The sequence below is a fragment of the Balaenoptera physalus genome, assembly GCF_965194825.1.
Source record: "Balaenoptera physalus genome assembly, chromosome: 19".
Lineage (NCBI taxonomy): Eukaryota > Metazoa > Chordata > Mammalia > Artiodactyla > Balaenopteridae > Balaenoptera > Balaenoptera physalus.
The window spans coordinates 66,222,559-66,240,602 of record NC_138900.1 but is presented as its reverse complement, the minus strand read 5'-3'; the positions used below and the strand labels follow the sequence as shown (position 1 = coordinate 66,240,602).

Genomic DNA, 18,044 nt, shown 5'->3' with positions numbered 1-18,044 from the left:
TTACTAGAAAGAAATTGTATCCTCAATTTTCTTACTGATTCACAGTGAATCTAATTAAAACATGTATATGTAGGAACTACTTCTAGAAATATTATAGTCTAGACTAGAAAAAATAACTTTGAAAAAGGAGGAGAATTAATTTGTGGGGAAGAAAAACAGTCCCTTCTCCCATCACATTTGGGCATTTTAATAAAAATTAAAAGCTTGGGAATAATGCTAACGACCTAGCTATAACAAAGTCAGTTAAATTAATGAGATACTTTGAACGTACTGGGTGTTGGGGCTGCGTGGGAGGCACTGCGCGGTGCGTGTACTCCGCCTGGACGCGATCAAGTATTAAAATACTCTTCGGAACTCCGCTCCTCCCTGTGGGAGGGTGAGCCTCCTGTCGCCAGCTTCCCGACAGAGTATGTTTCTGGTACGGGTACTTTGCAGGGTGGGATTTTTCTGAAAACACTTATTTTGTGTGGGTTTTTTCTGTACTTTAAAGACTAGGTATGAAGCTCGTGAACCAGTGTGCTGTTCATATTCGTGCTGGGGAGGCTGATTGAGCAATCACAAGGATGCTTTTTCTTTCAGAATTGTTAGTGAAGAGATGAGTAGAAGACAGGTAGCACGCACACAAGAGGGGTCCGTGCCCTGCGCGGGGCGCTCTGCGGGGTGCTTCTGACGTGTGTGCGCGGTCTTCCCGGTGAGCCTGTGAGGGAGGTTCCGTCCCATCCCGTCCTGTCCCCATTCTGGCAGCAGGGAGACAGACACAGGGCTTAAGGATGAGGAACTTCAGAGGTAACATGAGTAAGGGGCTGTGTGTATTATGTGACACCAAAACTATGTTAAAAGTGGTGGGTTTTTTTGTTTTTTTTACTTCATCATTAAAAGTGAGAGGAAAACCCTGAAGAATGTGAAATGAGAAGACAAAGGAGGCTAAGCTCTGTGGCTCGTGGAGTAGGAAGTGGGAGGCATTGGCAGTTGTGTGAGCTGCGGGCGCCCAGCCACCTCTGGGCGGCTCTGATTGTTCCTCTGAACCTTTTGTCGTAGTGACGTGGTTCCTCTCCCAGCCACCCCACCCCTACTCATTCATTTTTAGTTTTTCAGTAACCTTTCGTTGATATCCTCAGTATTACAGCTCAGTGTATGTATAGTTTAGTTTAAAGGTAAAACTTACATTCTGTGACTTGCACACTTTTTTTTTGTTTTAACCATTTTTTAATTTAATTTAATTAATTTATTTTTTATCATCTTTACTGGAGTATAGTTGCTTTACAATGCTGTGTTAGTTTCTGCTGTATAACAGAGTGGATCAGCTATACACATACATATATCCCCATATCTCCTCCCTCTTGTGTCTCCCTCCCACCCTCCCTATCCCATTCCTCTAGGTCGTCACAAAGCACCGAGCTGATCTCCCTGTGCTATGCGGCTGCTTCCCACTAGCTAGCTATTTTACATTTGTTAACCATTTTTTAAAATTGGAGTATAGTTAATGGACAATGTTTTGTTAGTTTCAGGTGTACAGCATAGCGATTCACTTATACATACATATATGTATTCTTTTTCAGATTCTTTTCCATTATAGATTATTGCAAGATACTGAATATAGTTCCCTGTGCTATACAGTAGGCCCTTGTTGTTTACCTGTTTTATACATAGTAGTGTGTGTATGTTAATCCCAACCTCCTACTTTATCTATACCGTCCCCCTGCCCCCCCGCTCCGCTATCCCCTTTAGTAATCATAAGTCTATTTCTGTTTGGTAAGTAAGTTCATTTGTACCATTTTTTAGATTCCACATATAAGTGATATCATATGATGTTTGTCTTTCTTTGTCTGACTTCACTTAGTGTGATAATCTCTAGGTCCATCCATGTTGCTGCACGTGGCATTATTTCATTCTTTTTTATGGCTGAATAATACTCCATTGTGTGTATATACCATATCTTCTTTACCCATTCATCTGTTGATGGACATTCCATGTCTTGGGTATTGTAAATAGTGCTGCTATGAACATTGTGGTGCATGTATCTTTTTGAATTAGAGTTTTCATCTTTTCTGGATATATGCCCAGGAGTGGGATTGCTGGATCATATGGTAGCTCTGTTTTTAGTTTTTAAGGAACCTCCATACTGTTCTGCATAGTGGCTGCACCAATTTACATTCCCACCAACAGTGTAGGAGGGTTCCCTTTTCTCCACACCCTCTCCAGCATTTGTTATTTGTAGACTTTTTGATGATGACCATTCTGATGGGTGTGAGATGATACCTCATTGTAGTTTTGTTTTGCATTTCTCTAATAATTAGTGATGTGGAGCATCTTTTCATGTGCCCGTTGGCCACCTGTATATCTTCTTTAGAGAAATGCTTATTTAGGTTTTCTGCCCATTTAAAAAAAAATAAATTTATTTATTTTATTTATTTTTGGCTGCGTTGGGTCTTCGTTGCTTCACGCGGGCTTTCTCTGAGCTGTGGCGAGCAGGGGCTACTCTTCGTTGCGGTGTGTGGGCTTCTCATTGCAGTGGCTTCTCTTGTTGCGGAGCACAGGCTCTCAGGTGCATGGGCTTCAGTAGTTGTGGCACACGGGCTTAGTTGCTCGGCAGCATGTGGGATCTTCCCGGACCAGGGTTCGAACCTGTGTCCCCTGCATTGGCTGGTGGATTCTTAACCACTGCACCACCAGGGGAGTCCTTCTGCCCATTTTTTTGATTGGGTTGTTTGCTTTTTGGATATTAAGCCACATGAGCTGTTTGTATATTTTGGAAATTCATCCCTTATTGGTCGAATTGTTTGCAGATATTTTCTTCCATTCCATAGGTTGTCTTTTCGTTTTGTTTATGGTTTTCTGTGCTGTGTAAAAAGCTTTTAAGTTTAATTAAGTCCCATTTGTTTATTTTTGTTTTTATTTCCATTATTCTAGGAGACAGATCAAAAAAAATACTGCTACAATTTATGTCAAAGAGTGTTTTGCCTGTGTTTTCCTCTAGGAGTTTTATAGTATCCAGTCTTACATTTAGGTCTTTAATCTATTTTGAGTTTATTTTTGTATATGGTGTTAGAGAATGTTCTAATTTCATTCTTTTACATGTAGTTGTCCAGTTTTCCCAGCACCACTTACTCAAGAGACTGTCTTTTCTCCATTGTGTATTCTTGCCTCCTGACTATAAGTGTGTGGGTTTATTTCTGGGCTTTCTGTTCTGTTCCGTTGATCTGTATTTCTATTTTTGTGCTAATACCATTACTGTTTTGATTACTGTAGTTTTGTAGTATACTCTGAAGTCAGGGAGCGTGATTCCTCCAGCTGCATTCTTCTTTCTCAAGGTTGTTTTGGCTATTGAGGGTCTTTTTTGCTTCCATACAAGTTAAAAAGTGTTTTGTTCTATTTCTGTGAAAAATGCCATTGGTAATTTGATAGGGATTGCATTGAATCTATAGATTGCCTTGGGTAGTGTGGTCATGTTAACAATGTTAATCCTTCCAATCTAAGAACATGGTATATGTTTCCACCTGTTTGTGTTGACTTCAGTTTCTTTCATCTTGTAATTTTCAGAGTACAGGTCTTTTGCCTCCTTTGGTAGGTTTATTCCTAAGTATTTTATTCTTTGTGATGAGATGGTAGATGGGATCGTTTCCTTAATTTCTCTTTCTGATATTTCATTGTTAGTGTATAGAAATGCAACAGATTTCTGTGTATTAATTTTGTATCCAGCAACTTTACCAAATTCATTCATAAGCTCTAGCAGTTTCCTGGTAGCATCTTTAGGATTCTCTATGTATAGTATCATGTCATCTGCAAACAGTGACAGCTTTACTTCTTTTCCAATTTGGATTCCTTTTATTTCTTTTTCGTCTCTGATTGCCGTGGCTGGGACTTCCAAAACTACATTGAATAAAAGTGGCGAGAGTGGGCATCCTTGTCTTACTCCCGATCTTAGAGGAAACGCTTTCAGCTTTTCCCTGTTGAGAATGATGTTGGCTGTGGGTTTGTCATCTATTGTCTTTATTATGTTGAGGTATATTCCTTCTTTGCCCACTTTCTGAAGAGTTTTTATCATAAATGGATGTTGAATTTTATCAAAAACTTTTTCTGCATCTATTGAGATGATAATATGGTTTTTTTTTTAAATTATTAGCACCTTTAATTATTATTTATTTGGCTGTGTTGGGTCTTCGTTTCTGTGCGAGGGCTTCCTCTAACTGCGGCAAGTGGGGGCCACTCTTCATCGTGGTGCGTGGGTCTCTCACTATCGCGGCCTCTCTTGTTGCGGAGCACAGGCTCCAGACGCGCAGGCTCAGTAGTTGTGGCTCACGGGCCTAGTTGCTCCGTGGCATGTGGGATCTTCCCAGACCAGGGCTCGAACCCGTGTCCCCTGCATTAGCAGGCAGATTCTCAACCACTGCGCCACCAGGGAAGCCCCCGATAATATGGTTTTTTATTCTTCAGTTTGTTAATGTGGTGTATCACAAAATGCACACATTTTAAGTGTATCATGTGAGTGAGTGAGTGTTTTTCACCACTTGAGTTTTGGTACATGAATGAACCCCTACCAAGATACAGAACATTACTATCACCCCAGAAAATTTCCTCATTCTGTTTTGGGTCAGTTCCCACCTTTACCGCCACCAAACCCTGCTCTCTCCTACCTCCTGCCTTTTTTCTTTTTTTTCTCTTCTACTTTTCCCCCACCATTGATTAGTTCCACCTTTTCTGGAACTTCATTTAAGGGGACTCACAGACTCCATTTGAGCTATGGGCTTGCTTCGTTGCACTATTTTTAGTGGCTGGTCTAGGGGTTACTGAAGTTTCACAGTCTGCCTTCCTGAGTTCATGTGGAGTGTGAGAATCTTGCAATGGTATTGTACCCATAAGGTTTCTCTGTCCTTCATGCTGTGCTTAAATATGTATTGCTTCTATATATGCTGTTTAGTCCTACAATATATTTTTTGCTTTAATAGGAACATATTTTTTTAAAGTTAAAATAAAATATAGTCTTTTATGTTTACTCATGTATTTGCCATTTCTTACAGAAGAACCAGTTTGTTACCGTATCCCTTCAGTCTGGAAATCTTTTCTTCAGCATGTTTTGGAGTGCAGGGCTGATGGCAAGAAATTCTCTGTTTTCTTTTATCCAAAAATGCTTTGTTTTGCCCTGTATTGTTAAAGGGTGTTTTCACTGGATGTAGGATTCTTTGTTGACTGTTCTTTTTCTTCTAGCTTTTAAAAGAGTTGAGACATGTCTTCTGGCCATCATTCATTTTATGGTTCTGTATCCAAAGTGCTGTTTTCCTCTGGCTGGTTTCAAGATCATCTCTGGCTTTGGTATTGGAACAGCTTGACTGTGTTGTTTTCTTGAATTTTTCTTGTTTGCTGTTCTTTGAACTTACTGGATCTGTAAATTTTTTTATGTCTTTTACTAAATTGGGGAGATATTCAGCCATAATTTCTCCATGGTTTTTCCTGTCTCCATCTCTCTTTCCTTCTGGAACTCTAGCTGCAGGTATGTTAAACCTTTTGATATTATTCCACAGGTCCTGGAAGCTTTGTTCTTCTTTTTTATTTTTCCCCAAAATATTTCTCTCTCTCTGTGTTTTGGATTGGACGCTTTCTGCTGATCTGTCTTGAAATTCACTGACTCTTCTATTAATTCCAAACTGCTGTTAAGGCCACCCAGTGGATTTTTTATTTCAGAAATAGCATTTTTTGTTTTAGAATTTCCATGAAAACTTGTTTTGTTATTTTAGGACAGTTTTTTAGAGCACTTTTAGGTTCCCAGAAAAATTGATCATAATCACCCAAAGTCCACAGTTTACATTAGGGCTCACTCTAATGTGTTGTATATTTTATAGGTCTGGACAAATGTGTAATGACGTATATCCACTGTTACAGTATTACAGAATATTTTCACTGTCATTAAAATCCTCTGTGCTCTACCCATTCACCGCCCCCCCCCCCCCCCAGCAACCCCTGGCCACCACTGATCTTTTGACTGTCTCCATAGTTTTGCCTTTTCCAGATGTCACATGGTTGGGATCAGATGGTCTTCTTCACTTAGGAACATGGATTTAAGCTTCCCCCACGTCTTTTCATGGCTGGAGAGCTCATTTCTCTACAGAGCTGGGTCATAGTTCATTGTATGGAAGGAAGTTCACAGTTTATTTATCCATTCACTTACTGAAGGACATTGGTTGCTTCCTGAATTTCCATTTTTAGAAACAATTTCTGTTTCTCTCCTGAGATCTCTTCTTGGTTCGTATACCACGGGCATATTTTCCCTCCCGTCCTGGAGCCTCGTTACAGCAGCCGCTTATCGCCCCTTGCCTCGGGCCCCAGCTACGGCTCATCTTGCGCCTGCCCTCCTTTTCTCTCTGTGTGGGTCTCGTTTTCGTTTCTTTATGTGTCTAGTAATTACGGATCGCTTCTTGGACATTGTGTGTGAGGCATTGTAGAAACTCTAGATTTTGTTCTGTCCTCCTGAAGGGTGTCGGCACCCAGTTGTGTTTGTTTGGTGTAGTGGACCTGGCTGGGCTCCTCCCAGGCCCCTCTCTGGTGTCCGCCGGCTGCTGCGGTCTGTGCTGCTGATTGGTCTTGGGGTGACCGCCAGGAGCCTGCCCTTGGCGCCTGGCTCAGGGCTCACGCGGAGTGTGGGCAGGAGTCACGTGCAGAATTTGCTGTTCCCCTTCCGGGCGCTCTCCTTTCGGGGTTTCCCTCTCACTTTCCAGCGGCTGGAGTCCACCAGCGTTCCGATCTCTGGCTTTCCGAGTTGGTGAGGCTTGGGGCCCTCCCTGAGCTTCAGCTGCTCTCCTCTCTGGCGAGGCCTGGGCCTGCTGGACATGAGCTCACCCGTGCACGTCTCACTTCCAAGCTGAGACCTCCCCCTGGTTTCTCCTGTGTTTGGTTGTGTCGGTTCATTGTTTTATATGCTTTGTCCAGAGCTTATGGTTATCTGCAAAATATTGCTCTGACTACTCAGCCATTATTGATGGAGAACCACCTGTGTTTTGTAATCCAAGTGTTGTGGTCAGTGTAGACCACGTGTCCAAGAAGGAGTAATGCTCCCCAAGGAAGTATAGCTGTGAAGGAGTGCTTCCTGCTTGCTGTGACTCGCGTCACTGTAAAGGTGAAGCTCTGGGCAGAGGCGGAGAAATGGGCTGGCCCGGTGCCTTGAGATTAGCGTGTCCTTTGGAGACTGCACGTAAGATGCTTGTTGAAATGTTCTGGCACTCAGGGTACTGAGGAGGGTCTGGTGTGTGAAAGGGCAGGCTCAGCGCCCATACCCGTGTACCTCTCACATGCAGGGTCTGCTGACATCTGCGGCTGGAGGTGCATCTTGAATTCCTTGACCTGAGTGTCTTCTCTGATCACGCGTTGGGCCCTTTCCGGCCTGATCTTTCCCTGAACGGCTCCCTGGCCCTGAGGAACTCTGAGCAGCTCGGCCGTGCTCGTAACAGGCGTCTGCTCAAGTGGCTCCTATAGAAAGAAATCCCCAGGGCCTGTTTTACTCATACTTTCTGGACCTTTGCTACGTCCTTGTCTTCAGCTGGGTGGCTCCTGCTCATTTCCAGCTGCTCTGGGTGCCTGTTGTCCCCCATCCTGGATGCCCCAGGGTTCTGGACTGAACCCGTATCGTGGCTTGCACCCCGGGGGATCGTACAGCAACCACTGGAACATGTGCTGCTCTGCGAGGTTCATCTCTGGTGCTTGAATATTACGTCAAGAACCAAAATGGTCATTAGAGCCCAGTTTACTCATTATGACTAGACTTTGAGTCATGTTCTCAAAGAAAACCCCAATATTTAAGCACACTTCTGGCCAAAATGTGCACGCTAACAATATGGTGTGTAGTATGCACTTAATGTCAAAAGTCCTGAGGGTAAAAAGGAGCGACTTTGGCTGTGATGTCCACGAGAAGAAACTCTACCTGAAATTGATGTTGCCGTGCAGAGGACCGCAGCCCTGCATTTGAAGTGGTTTCCACGAGTACACCGGTCACATGCCTTACGTTTTTCCTAAAGGGGGAGGGGCTGCCTTCCTTAATGTATTTTACATTCAGTGTTGTCTTCAGAGTTTATTGAGATCCCACGTGGCTGTGCCTTTTGAAGTTCTGGGTTTAATAATACTCCTGCGTGACCCTGCGTGACCCCTTGCGTCATTCGTGGTCCTCACCACTAACATTGCACCTTTCTCTCGACACCACTGTTTTTAATGCTCCCCCGCCCCCGCCTTAAATTTGCTGCCTGTTGTCTGCTCAGTTTTAGGAGAATACACCTAAGCTGTTGACATTGTTTAAGATAAACCTCTGAATGAGAGGCTGGCGGTGCGACTGTTCAGACGAAGCCTGTCCTGCTACGCCCTGCGCCTCGGCCACGTCACCAGCTGGACGATGGTGGCCCCTGCTAGGTGACAGGCTCCGGGCGCCTTCCCCCACCGCCGGGCTCTGGTTTAACCGCCGGCTGCCGGCTGCAGGGTGGCCTGGAGTTGAATTTCTGAGCTTCCCGGCGTGCACAGAGGCTGGGTGTGCGGTGGGGCTGCGCCGCCCTGAAGGCTGCTTGGGAAGAGCATGGCTTTCGAGCCGCTTTGCTGGAACTCATCTGGTTATGTACTTGGTACCTTGTGCTGAGATTTTTGAGCAGTAATCGTTTTTTGCTCCCTCCTTTTCTCTTTTTTAATGAGCAGAGCCCTAGGGTAAGAAATATTAAAAGCAGTGTTTTTATGTGGAAAACGGTTTTTGGTTAGCTCTGGCTTCCGCTTGTCCTAAGTCAGCAAATAGCTTTCACTATTAAACTATCTATTTTCTTGTTCTGGGTTTTAGAGACACATAATCACTATTTTAGTAAAATGCTTACAAATCACTTTTCTTTTTGACTTTATGTATTTTTTTCCCATTGACTTAGAAATATTTAACATGTTGTTCTTTCCGGTATAGAGGTGGTACTTGGAAAACATGTTGAAAATCAGGGACTCTGTTTGTAGATGCTGGAGTTCATGCTTGTGCTTGGAGGTCCCTGGCGTTCATGAGCTTCAGCCAAGGAGGCCTTCCTGCCCAGCTCTTGGAGACTCGGGGCCCCCACCCATCTGTCCCTGCTCCTGGAAGCCCTTGCTGCAGGTGTTTGCTTGGCTGACTCCTGGTCCCACGAGGCCTCAGCTCCGCCGTCCTCCCTGGACCGCAGGGTTTCCTGTCCTGCCGGTGTCGCTCAGCACCTCCGACAGCTCCCAGACGCGCCAGGCCCGGGGAAGACAGGACAGCCGTGCAAGGGATGAGCAGTTGCGGTTTTAGAACTTGCTTTTGTTGGACTTTTTCGTGCTGTTTGCGTCTTGTAGGAAGGTGCTCTCATTTAGACGTAGTATCTTTAACTTTTCCCTTAATTCTAATAGTGATTGTTCCTTCCAGAAAAATTGAAAAACAGAAAAGTATATTTCAATCACTCAGATAGTACATACTATTAACATTGTGGCATGTTTTCTTCTTTTCTCAATGCCTGTACTACGTGTACCTATACGGTTTATATACATTACGAAATTCACATGTCTAAGTGTGAGTGTTCGCCATGCCTTCCATTTTCTGAAATTATTTTGTAAAGGCTGCATAATATTTAATCATATGGATGTAAATTTATTTATTTATTTATTTGTTTGGCTGCGTTGGGTCTTCGTTGCTGCGTGCGGGCTTTCTCTAGTTGTGGTGAGGGGGAGCTACTCTTCGTTGCGGTGCGCGGGCTTCTCATTGTGGTGGCTTCTCTTGTTGCGGAGCACGGGCTCTAGGCGCACGGGCTTCAGTAGTTGTGGCTCGTGGGCTCTAGAGCTCAGGCTCGGTAGTTGTGGTTCGCGGGCTCTAGAGCGCAGGCTCAGTAGTTGTGGCTCGCGGGCTTAGTTGCTCTGCGGCATGTGGGATCTTCCCGGACCAGGGCTCAAACCCGTGTCCCCTGCATTGGCAGGCAGATTCTCAACCACTGCGCCACCAGGGAAGCCCCTGGATGTAAGTTTATTTACGTACTTAAATATTAATCTTGCTGGATATTTATGTCATTTTTTTTTTTTTCGACCGTGCTGCATGGCTTGCAGGATCTTAGTTTACCAGGGATTGAACCCATGCCCTCAGCGGTGAAAGCTCGAAGTCCTAACCCCTGGACTGCCAGGGAATTCCCTGTTTTTGTCTTTTTAAAGCTAAGATGAACCTTCTTGCCCACAAACCTTTGTATCGCTGGCTATATTCTTAGGATAGATTCCTCCCAGCGGGATTAGTGGGTCCAAAGGTACAGATGTAATAAAAGTTTGTTACATACACCTAATTGCTGTTGAGACACTTGCACCGATTTGCACTTGCTGGTTGGGGGTGAGATTGCTCGCCTGTGACATGTGAGCATTGCTCGTAAGGGCATTTGTCTACCTGTAGTTGCAGTGTGCTGATCGCTTGTCACAGAAGAGTCCACCTGTAGGTGGAGTGTCTATTTAGAGGGGGAGGCAGCCCCCAGATTCCAGGGACGGGGATGTGGAAACCGTGGGGCTGCCTGGACCTGGACCCTGGGCGTGGTCAGCAGGGCAGCTTTGCGTGCTGCACTTGGGGTGTGGATAGTGGGGTTGAGCACAGACCCTGCCCCCGGATTCGAGGCCGCCCAGGGGAGCTTCCCTGCGGGACCTCGTGGGCATGTGCCCCCTCCACGTGTCCTCACAGCGCCGCGTGTTGGCACTTGAGGCTGTGTAATGGCCTTCATGGCTGGCTGACATGTGCAATGGTCATAGCAGCCGCTAACATCTCACTGAGTCCTGGCTGTTTTTCCAGCACACTAACTACTTTAAATGCTTTTCATTTAATTCTCACAAAAACCCTACGAACTAGGTGCAGTGGAGGAAGCTGAACGTTTGCCAGACGAAGTTTTGGCCGTGGTGGCACAGTCAGCGGGCTGCGGCCGCGGCTGTGGAGCCGGAGCCGTGCACGAGATGGGGTCGAGGGGCTCCCAGCTGAGGGCACAGCTGGGGCAAAGGCCTCCCGGCCGTCGGTCCCGCCCCCGGTGGCCGCAGTGGATGGAGCGGAGGGGAGCCGAGGGGGATGTCACGGCGGTGACGGGAGCCAGACCCCGTGGGCCGTAGGAGAGGCCCGCCGTGAAGGTGAAACGGGAGGTTCACCTTCCCGGCCGGCAAGCACGTCCGGCGTCGTTTAGAAACAGAGCCGGCTGCTTGCAGGAAAAGGGACTTTGAGCCTAATGGGAAACATCCGTCAAGGTTGAGCTGGGCTCTGTCATTGGAGAGCATCTTCTCAGCGCCTTCCCCGCAGCAGCGGAAGGCGACACTGGGAACGGAGCGGGTCTTTATTCTCGCGTCCACCAAGCTGCTGACTGGCCCTGCTTGTGAGCCTGAGTCAGAGAGCACTTGAGCTGAACTGCGTAGGTCACGTGGGGCAAATTAACTTGACCAAAAATAACCCCAAACAGCATTTCTGGGAAACGCAAGTGAAGACAGCTTTCAATGTAAACAAAGGAGCAAAGTAAAGATAAAGGCTTGGTTGGAAAAAGTGAACATTTGGAAGACTAGGAAGAAATGCTTTGGGGAAAAAGTACCGAGGAAAACAAATATTATTTTTCCAGTAGTTACAGTTTTAAAGAGTTTTCTTTCATGTATTTATGTCAGATGCAGTGCATACATTTTGATGGGGAACTCACAGATTTTCCCTTTCTGTTTGTAGCCACGGCACATTGACCTACACCCTGTAGCTTTTCCTGTGAATCCAGGGAAGGAGCTCGCTGTTCTCCTCTGGAGACAGTCAGACATCTGGACGTGGGGCCCTGGGAGCTTCACGCACAAAACAAAAGAAACACACCAGCATCCCGGCCGCAGTCCAGAAGTCCTGGTTGGCTTGGCGGGGTGTTGGCCTGCATTCTTTTAGCACCCCGGGGTTCCGCGTGCAGTCAGGGCTGAGAACCCCGTGCGGGTCTGCTTCCCCTGCTTCACAAGCTGCGTTCTCCAACCACAGTGTTAACCAGAGGGGCTGGAGGGCACTTGGTCCACCCTTGCACCCCCCTCCCCACAGGCTGAGAGTCTGGAGGAGGGCGTTGTGCTCTGGCCGTTTGGGCTGTTGCAGGGTGGGCAGGGGCATGTGTGTCTCTGATTGGGGCAGGGAGGTTCCTCGCTGGCCAGCAGGCCCAGTGTTTCCGTTGTCGGTTGTTGAGACAGCCCAGCCTCTCTCTCCTTAGGGCCAGGACTTAGAATTACTTGCCAGGGCAGCTAAGAGAACACAGGGGTTCCTAGGAGTCAGGTCAGATGGGGGGAGTCTGTTGCCGTTATGTTCAGTGTGTAGCTGAAAATGGGAACCTCCTGAGTTGTTTCCCAAAGTAATATTTACTGTTTGGAATTTAAAATCGTGCTCTTTGAGTAATTACTTGTACCTATTAGTGCTGTTATCTTATTTAATAGGAGAGAAGTTCATTTCTGGAATACTCTGACCATTGGATGATGAAAGAAACTTTGCCACACCTAAAGGAAATAATCCAATTTAGTTAAATTATAAATATAAGTAACTGAAAAATGTAGCTGTCTTGATAACATCTTGGTAAATGTTATCAAATGAATTGACCTTTTGGAGGAATACTGGGTGGGGAGGAGCTCTTTCCTTGAGCTACATAAACTTGCAGACTCACCAGACGTGCGGTGAGTTGCTGTCCTTGCGTGGGGTCCTTGCGTGGGGTCCCTGTGTGGCACCGTGCGCAGCAGGGCGCCTTCCTGGCCGGAGGCTGACAGGTGGAGCAGGCGGAGCTTGTTGCGGGCAGCCTGCGGTCTCGCTGCGGCTCCGTCTGTGAAGGTTTGGGTGTCCTGTCTCCGAGATGGCAGGTACAGGCCTGCCCCGCAGGAGTGGTGCCACCTCCACCTGCTCCACTCCCTCTGCCTCTGCCTGATGCCCCAGGCCCGGGGTTTACACAGCAGGGGACGGGGCCGTGCTGCCGCCCACCTGCTGTCCAGGTAGCGAGGAGGACCAGGGACAGTGAAGGCCAGAGAGCTTCCTGACACGGGTCAGGGTTGGGACCAGAAGTCATGCTCCACTTTTTCCCAAATCTTCTCCTTTGTTGTGTATGTAGGATGGTGTTTCTCCACCTTTTTTGTTTTTTAATTAATTAATTTATTTATTTTTGGCTGCGTTGGGTCTTTGTTGCTGGGCGCGGGCTTTCTCTAGTTGCGGCGAGTGGGGCTACTCTTCGTTGCGGTGCGCGGGCTTCTCATTGTGGTGGCTTCTCTTGTTGTGGAGCGCGGGCTCTCAGGTGCACGGGCTCAGTAGTTGTGGCACGTGGACTTCAGTAGTTGTGGCTCATGGGCTCTAGAGCGCAGGCTCAGTAGTTGTGGCACACGGGCTTAGTTGCTCCGCGGCATGTGGGATCTTCCCGGACCAGGGCTCGAACCCGTGTCCCCTGCATTGGCAGGCGGATTCTTAACCACTGCGCCACCAGGGAAGCCCCTCTCCACCTTTTAAAACTCACCTCTTTTGATAAACTTTAAAATTTAATTTTTCTCTACTGTCCTTTGAAATTTTGACGTACATTAAATTGTGAATATGAAGACGTTAAAGCATTGGTCATTTTTATTCTTCTAAATCCTACAAGTAGTAAATATATTTGGCTATAAAATTTTCAAATACTCGTCATTATTAAGGGGAAAAAAAGAAAGTTATTGCACCCTCCCCCCCCTGCCCAAGAAAGCCTCCTCTCATTTCTTGAAGTCACTTAACGGTTACCAGTTTGCCGGTAACCGGGCCCTGTTTATTTACACATGGACACGTTCACTGTAACCCTGAGACGGGAGGGGGCACGGGACACTCCTTCTGGCTTGTTTTGGACACTTGGTCTAGATGAGCTTTTCTTGCCGTGCAGAGTGGGGATCTGTGGGCGGCAGTCCTTTGTTTATTGGGTCTCTATCAGTAGCTGTTAAAGTGTTTTCAGTATCGTACTATTACCAATGCTGCGGTGAGCGTGCCACCCCACATCTTTCTCACGTGTAAGTACTTCGTATGAAAATTCCCAGAAATGGAATTGTAATGTAATTTTAGAATCTGCTTTTTTAAAATGTACTCCCAAATAGATCAAGTTGTATTCTGTTCTTTACTGGGTTTTTTTTAAGAGCATTTTATTATTTTTTTTCAAGATTTATAGAAGGACTGTATTAAGTCCTGCTGTGTAATTAATATTATAGGAAACTCTATGATTTGAAGAAATAGAAAATCAGGTTGTGCCTCAGATATAGGTATATGATTCCTGATGGCTTGGTCAACGGTTTCTATCCAGCGAGTGAACCACTGGCACAAGACTTCCACGTTTGCTCAAACTTGGGATGTTTTTAAGTTTCAGTGATGAGGAGTGGGTTGGTGAAATTTTTGTCTTTTGCCGGAAGTGCTTTATAGTTGCACTAGTAATACACATTTTATAGAAAAGTTTGAAGCTACAATAAACTTAAATGTCTTTTAAATAAAAAATGGAAATCATTCCATATGAACTACATGGAAGAAAATAAGATGTTTCTATTTTTGTCCCCTGAGGTCACTCCCAGGACGGAGACCCCCGTCAGCAGTGTCGGTAACAGTTTGGAGAATGCCCTGCACACATCCGCCCATTCCACTGAGGAGTCGCTGCCCAAGAGGCCTGGAGGGAAGCACTCCAGAGGTGAGCCCTTGGTCCGCAGGGTCAGAGGGAGGAGCGTCGGATGTAGGAGGAGACGTTCGCAGTGGCATTTGGTTAAATGCTCTCAGATCTTTGGGGATGCTAGTCTTAGTAAGATGTACTATTTTTCTAAATTGTGCAAGTTACACACGAGTGGATCTCGGCTGTAAACATCTCACATCTTGATGTTTATTAAGGGGGAAAAAGTGAAAGTTGTTGCGCCTCTCCCCGCCCAACACCGCAGTGGGTCCTGAATTCTAGGGCAGCGCCGTCCTGTAGCGCTCTGTGCAGTAACAGTATGTTCTCTCTGAACTGACGCGGTCGCCACCAGCCACGCGTGCCTTCCAAGCCTGGAAAATGTGGCTCACGCGAGTAAGGGCCTGAACTTTTAGATTTATCTCATGCAGTTGCACTAGCTCAGCGTGGACAGTGCGGCTCTGGAGATGGCAGGGCACGTCTGGGAGGAGGCCGAGCTCCCTGGTTCTTGAACGTCTGGCTTTGTGCAGCCGCACTAGACAGAGTCGGGCTGGCTGTCCCCCGGCCAGCTGTGTGGGGTTTGGGGGGCTCGCTGGGGAGAGACAGGGCTCTCTGGGCCTCCTGGTCTAGAGCCGGGCGTGGGTGCCTGGAAACGCGCTCGGTGTTGGTGGGGGGAAGATCGCCCTCCTAGCAGCCCTGGGAGCGCATGGTCGGCTCACTTCTGGCTCAGCTGGAGGGTCGGTCTTTCTGAAGACACAGCAGGACCTCAGTTTCCGGGTGGGTGGTCGTCACTCCCTCGCTCAGAGGGACTTCTTCCTTGCATGTGTCGTCCAGGGAGGAGCGCCTCCCGATGGGGCGTTGCTTCCTTTGTCCCCAGCCTGTCCCCGCACCTTTGGAGCCTGTGTCCTGCAGTCTTAAGGGGAAGGCCTTTCCTTCACCATTGTGCTTTTTCCTGTAGGCACAATTATCAAGACCCCCTCGTTCCTGTTTTTTAATATAATTGCCAGTTGAACGGCTGCGTCTGTCACTCTCTTGCCGATGTGCCTGGGTGCGGGAAGGCAGATCTGTGGTAGGACCGCTATTGTCTGCTCTCAGACATCATAATGCTTAGAGAATAGTCAGCCAGACCTTGCTAATTATCTACGGTATTCTCCAGCCAGTGGTCATGGGGATGATGGTCTCCTCTGCCCAGAAATTGACCAGCAAGTAAACCTGGTTTTGTTGTTCGCACTTTCCCCAGTGCCCTGTTACTGCTCTTCGCAAAGTCTGAAGCCACTCTGAGTGTTATTAAAGTTTTCTTGCTGTCTTTTCTGTATCCCACTTCTGTTGTGGGTTGTCTCTGCTTCTTAGAAGTTTTCAGTGACACAATTTAACTTGTAAAGAGGTCAGACTTTTGTATTTCTTCAGTTCTGAAGCTCAGGGGACAGCAGTAAGGACAGTCTGACGCCGACTGCTCTTGTCAGGTGGTGTCCAAGCTCGTTACATACATTAACTCCTCTGATCTTCCTAAGAACCTGTGGGGCTCAGGTATAAGCTGGTTCATTCTAACAACAGTCCCCATTTCACAGACAGGAGAACTGAGTCACAGATAAGCAGCGTTCCTAAGATAAGCTGGGATCCCAACCCTGAGATCCCAACACTTGTGTTAGAAGAGAATAGAAAAGGAGACTCAAGTACACATGAAGTGAAAGCGTTACCTTTTTCTCTGTACTATTGATTGCGAAGATTTTCAGGTACAGCCTTCCTTGGGAAGCCGCTTGGAGTTTGTGGAAGCCCGCCAGGTGATGCCGCAGTCCCACGGAGCTCGTTTTGTTCAGGGATTAAATAACTGCGCCCAAGGTCACGGAGCTGGAAAGTGTCACGTTTCAGACAGCCTGTATGACTGCAGAGCCCCTGGGCTTCCCTGGCTCTGCCGAGTGGGTTGTGGGCCTGTCCTCTCTGCCCTGGCCTCCTGTCCCCCGTCTCCGCCACCACACAGCTTCGTCCAGCACAGGTGCTGTCATACCTGGGCCTTGACCGCTGTGTCGCTCTGCCCGCTGGGCCCTTCCCTTTGAGGTCTAGCCCCACAGCACTGCTGTGAACTGTGTCATTTTTCCATCACTTACGGCTGCTCCTGTGCCTCGTGCGTACTAAGGCTGAATAAAACATTTGCCTTAACACATAAACAAGTGACTTCCTCAGGCCCCTAGATTCAAGTGCCGTATCACCAACCATTCCAATGGAGTGTGTGTTCATTTCCTATTTTTGCTACTTTAGAAATATGTTTTATCAGCTTTATGTTTTCTGGATCAGGTACTGCTTTTGTTTCTATATTTCTGGAGAACTAACAAATTAATGCAAGGTAGCTAGATGATAAAAAATAAAAGAAAAATAAGTTACAGAGTTCTTAAATGTAACATGACCTGAGAAGATGTAGGAAAGAGGATCAGTTTAATCAGCATAGTAGTGAACGTTCGAATTTTAAGGACAGTTAAAAGAAGCAGCGTTTTAAAAAATTCTTCCCATTAACACAGACGACTAAATGAAAGTGAGAAAGTAACTTGATATTTTAGGAACATCATTATTCAACTGAGACTTTCAAGAATACAGGTTTTCAATTTTTAGATGAAAACTAGCTTTCAATAATAACAATTGTAAAGCTGGAGGCATCTCAAATATTAGTCTGGTTCAGTTTCTCTAAGTATGAGGACACTGAGTTCTGTTGTATAGCACTTGAGAGAAGAAGGTGTTGTGCTGGAACATGATCGTTTTCATCTTTGCCTTTACTCATGAATAAATACCCTCTTTACTGTGCTTTCTTTTGGCACAGTTTTGGTAATTTTTGGTTTCTTGTTATTGAGTGTACAGAATTAAGCTATTTAATAAAGATACTTTGAAATCAAGTAAAACACATAATTGGCAGAAAACTACCAACCACCCAGTTTTTTCCAGAAGACTTTAGGGAAAATGTTCCAAAAGAGTGCCGCATTCTTGGGACATATTAAAGCCATCGTCTCTAGGTGTCGTGTTCTCTCGGTATGAGGTGGCCATCAGCTCCTGGAGATCGTTTGAAGGCCCTTGGTGGCCCTTAGGCTGTGGCAGTTAGGCTGAGCAAAGGTGGCCCTTAGGCTGTGGCGGTTTTAGCAGGAGCTCCCCGGGCTGAGGTCCGGGGAGTGGTTTTCTGGTCCTGGCGGTGTCTGCTGGAAGTCATCTGTGACTCCGCCAGACCCCGCTCAGGCCTTTCAGGATGCTTGTCTGGGCTGTTACTACGGGGCCTTTTGCGGTCTCTTCTACGCACATCTCCCTCCCTCCCTCCTTTTTCAGTTACGTTAGTGTTCTGGTTTTTAAATTAGGCATTGATCCAATTATAAAAATGGTAGTTCAGTGCAATTACACATCTTAGTGAAGGCGGTGTGCTCTAACTTGTAAGATTTGAGGAGAATTCCTAGTGTACATCGTGAATAA

General features: G+C 46.5%; 1 protein-coding gene across 2 annotated transcripts in view; it reads left to right on the top strand.

Moving 5' to 3' along the window:
* Positions 1–18,044, top strand: part of ZCCHC14 (zinc finger CCHC-type containing 14) — a 57,014-nt gene that overhangs the window by 10,914 nt on the left and 28,056 nt on the right. For both annotated transcript variants that reach the window (XM_082436890.1, XM_082436889.1), the window contains exon 2: positions 14,504–14,627. In XM_082436890.1, coding sequence (XP_082293016.1) covers positions 14,504–14,627 — 124 coding nt within the window. The remainder of the gene's footprint in view (positions 1–14,503; positions 14,628–18,044) is intronic.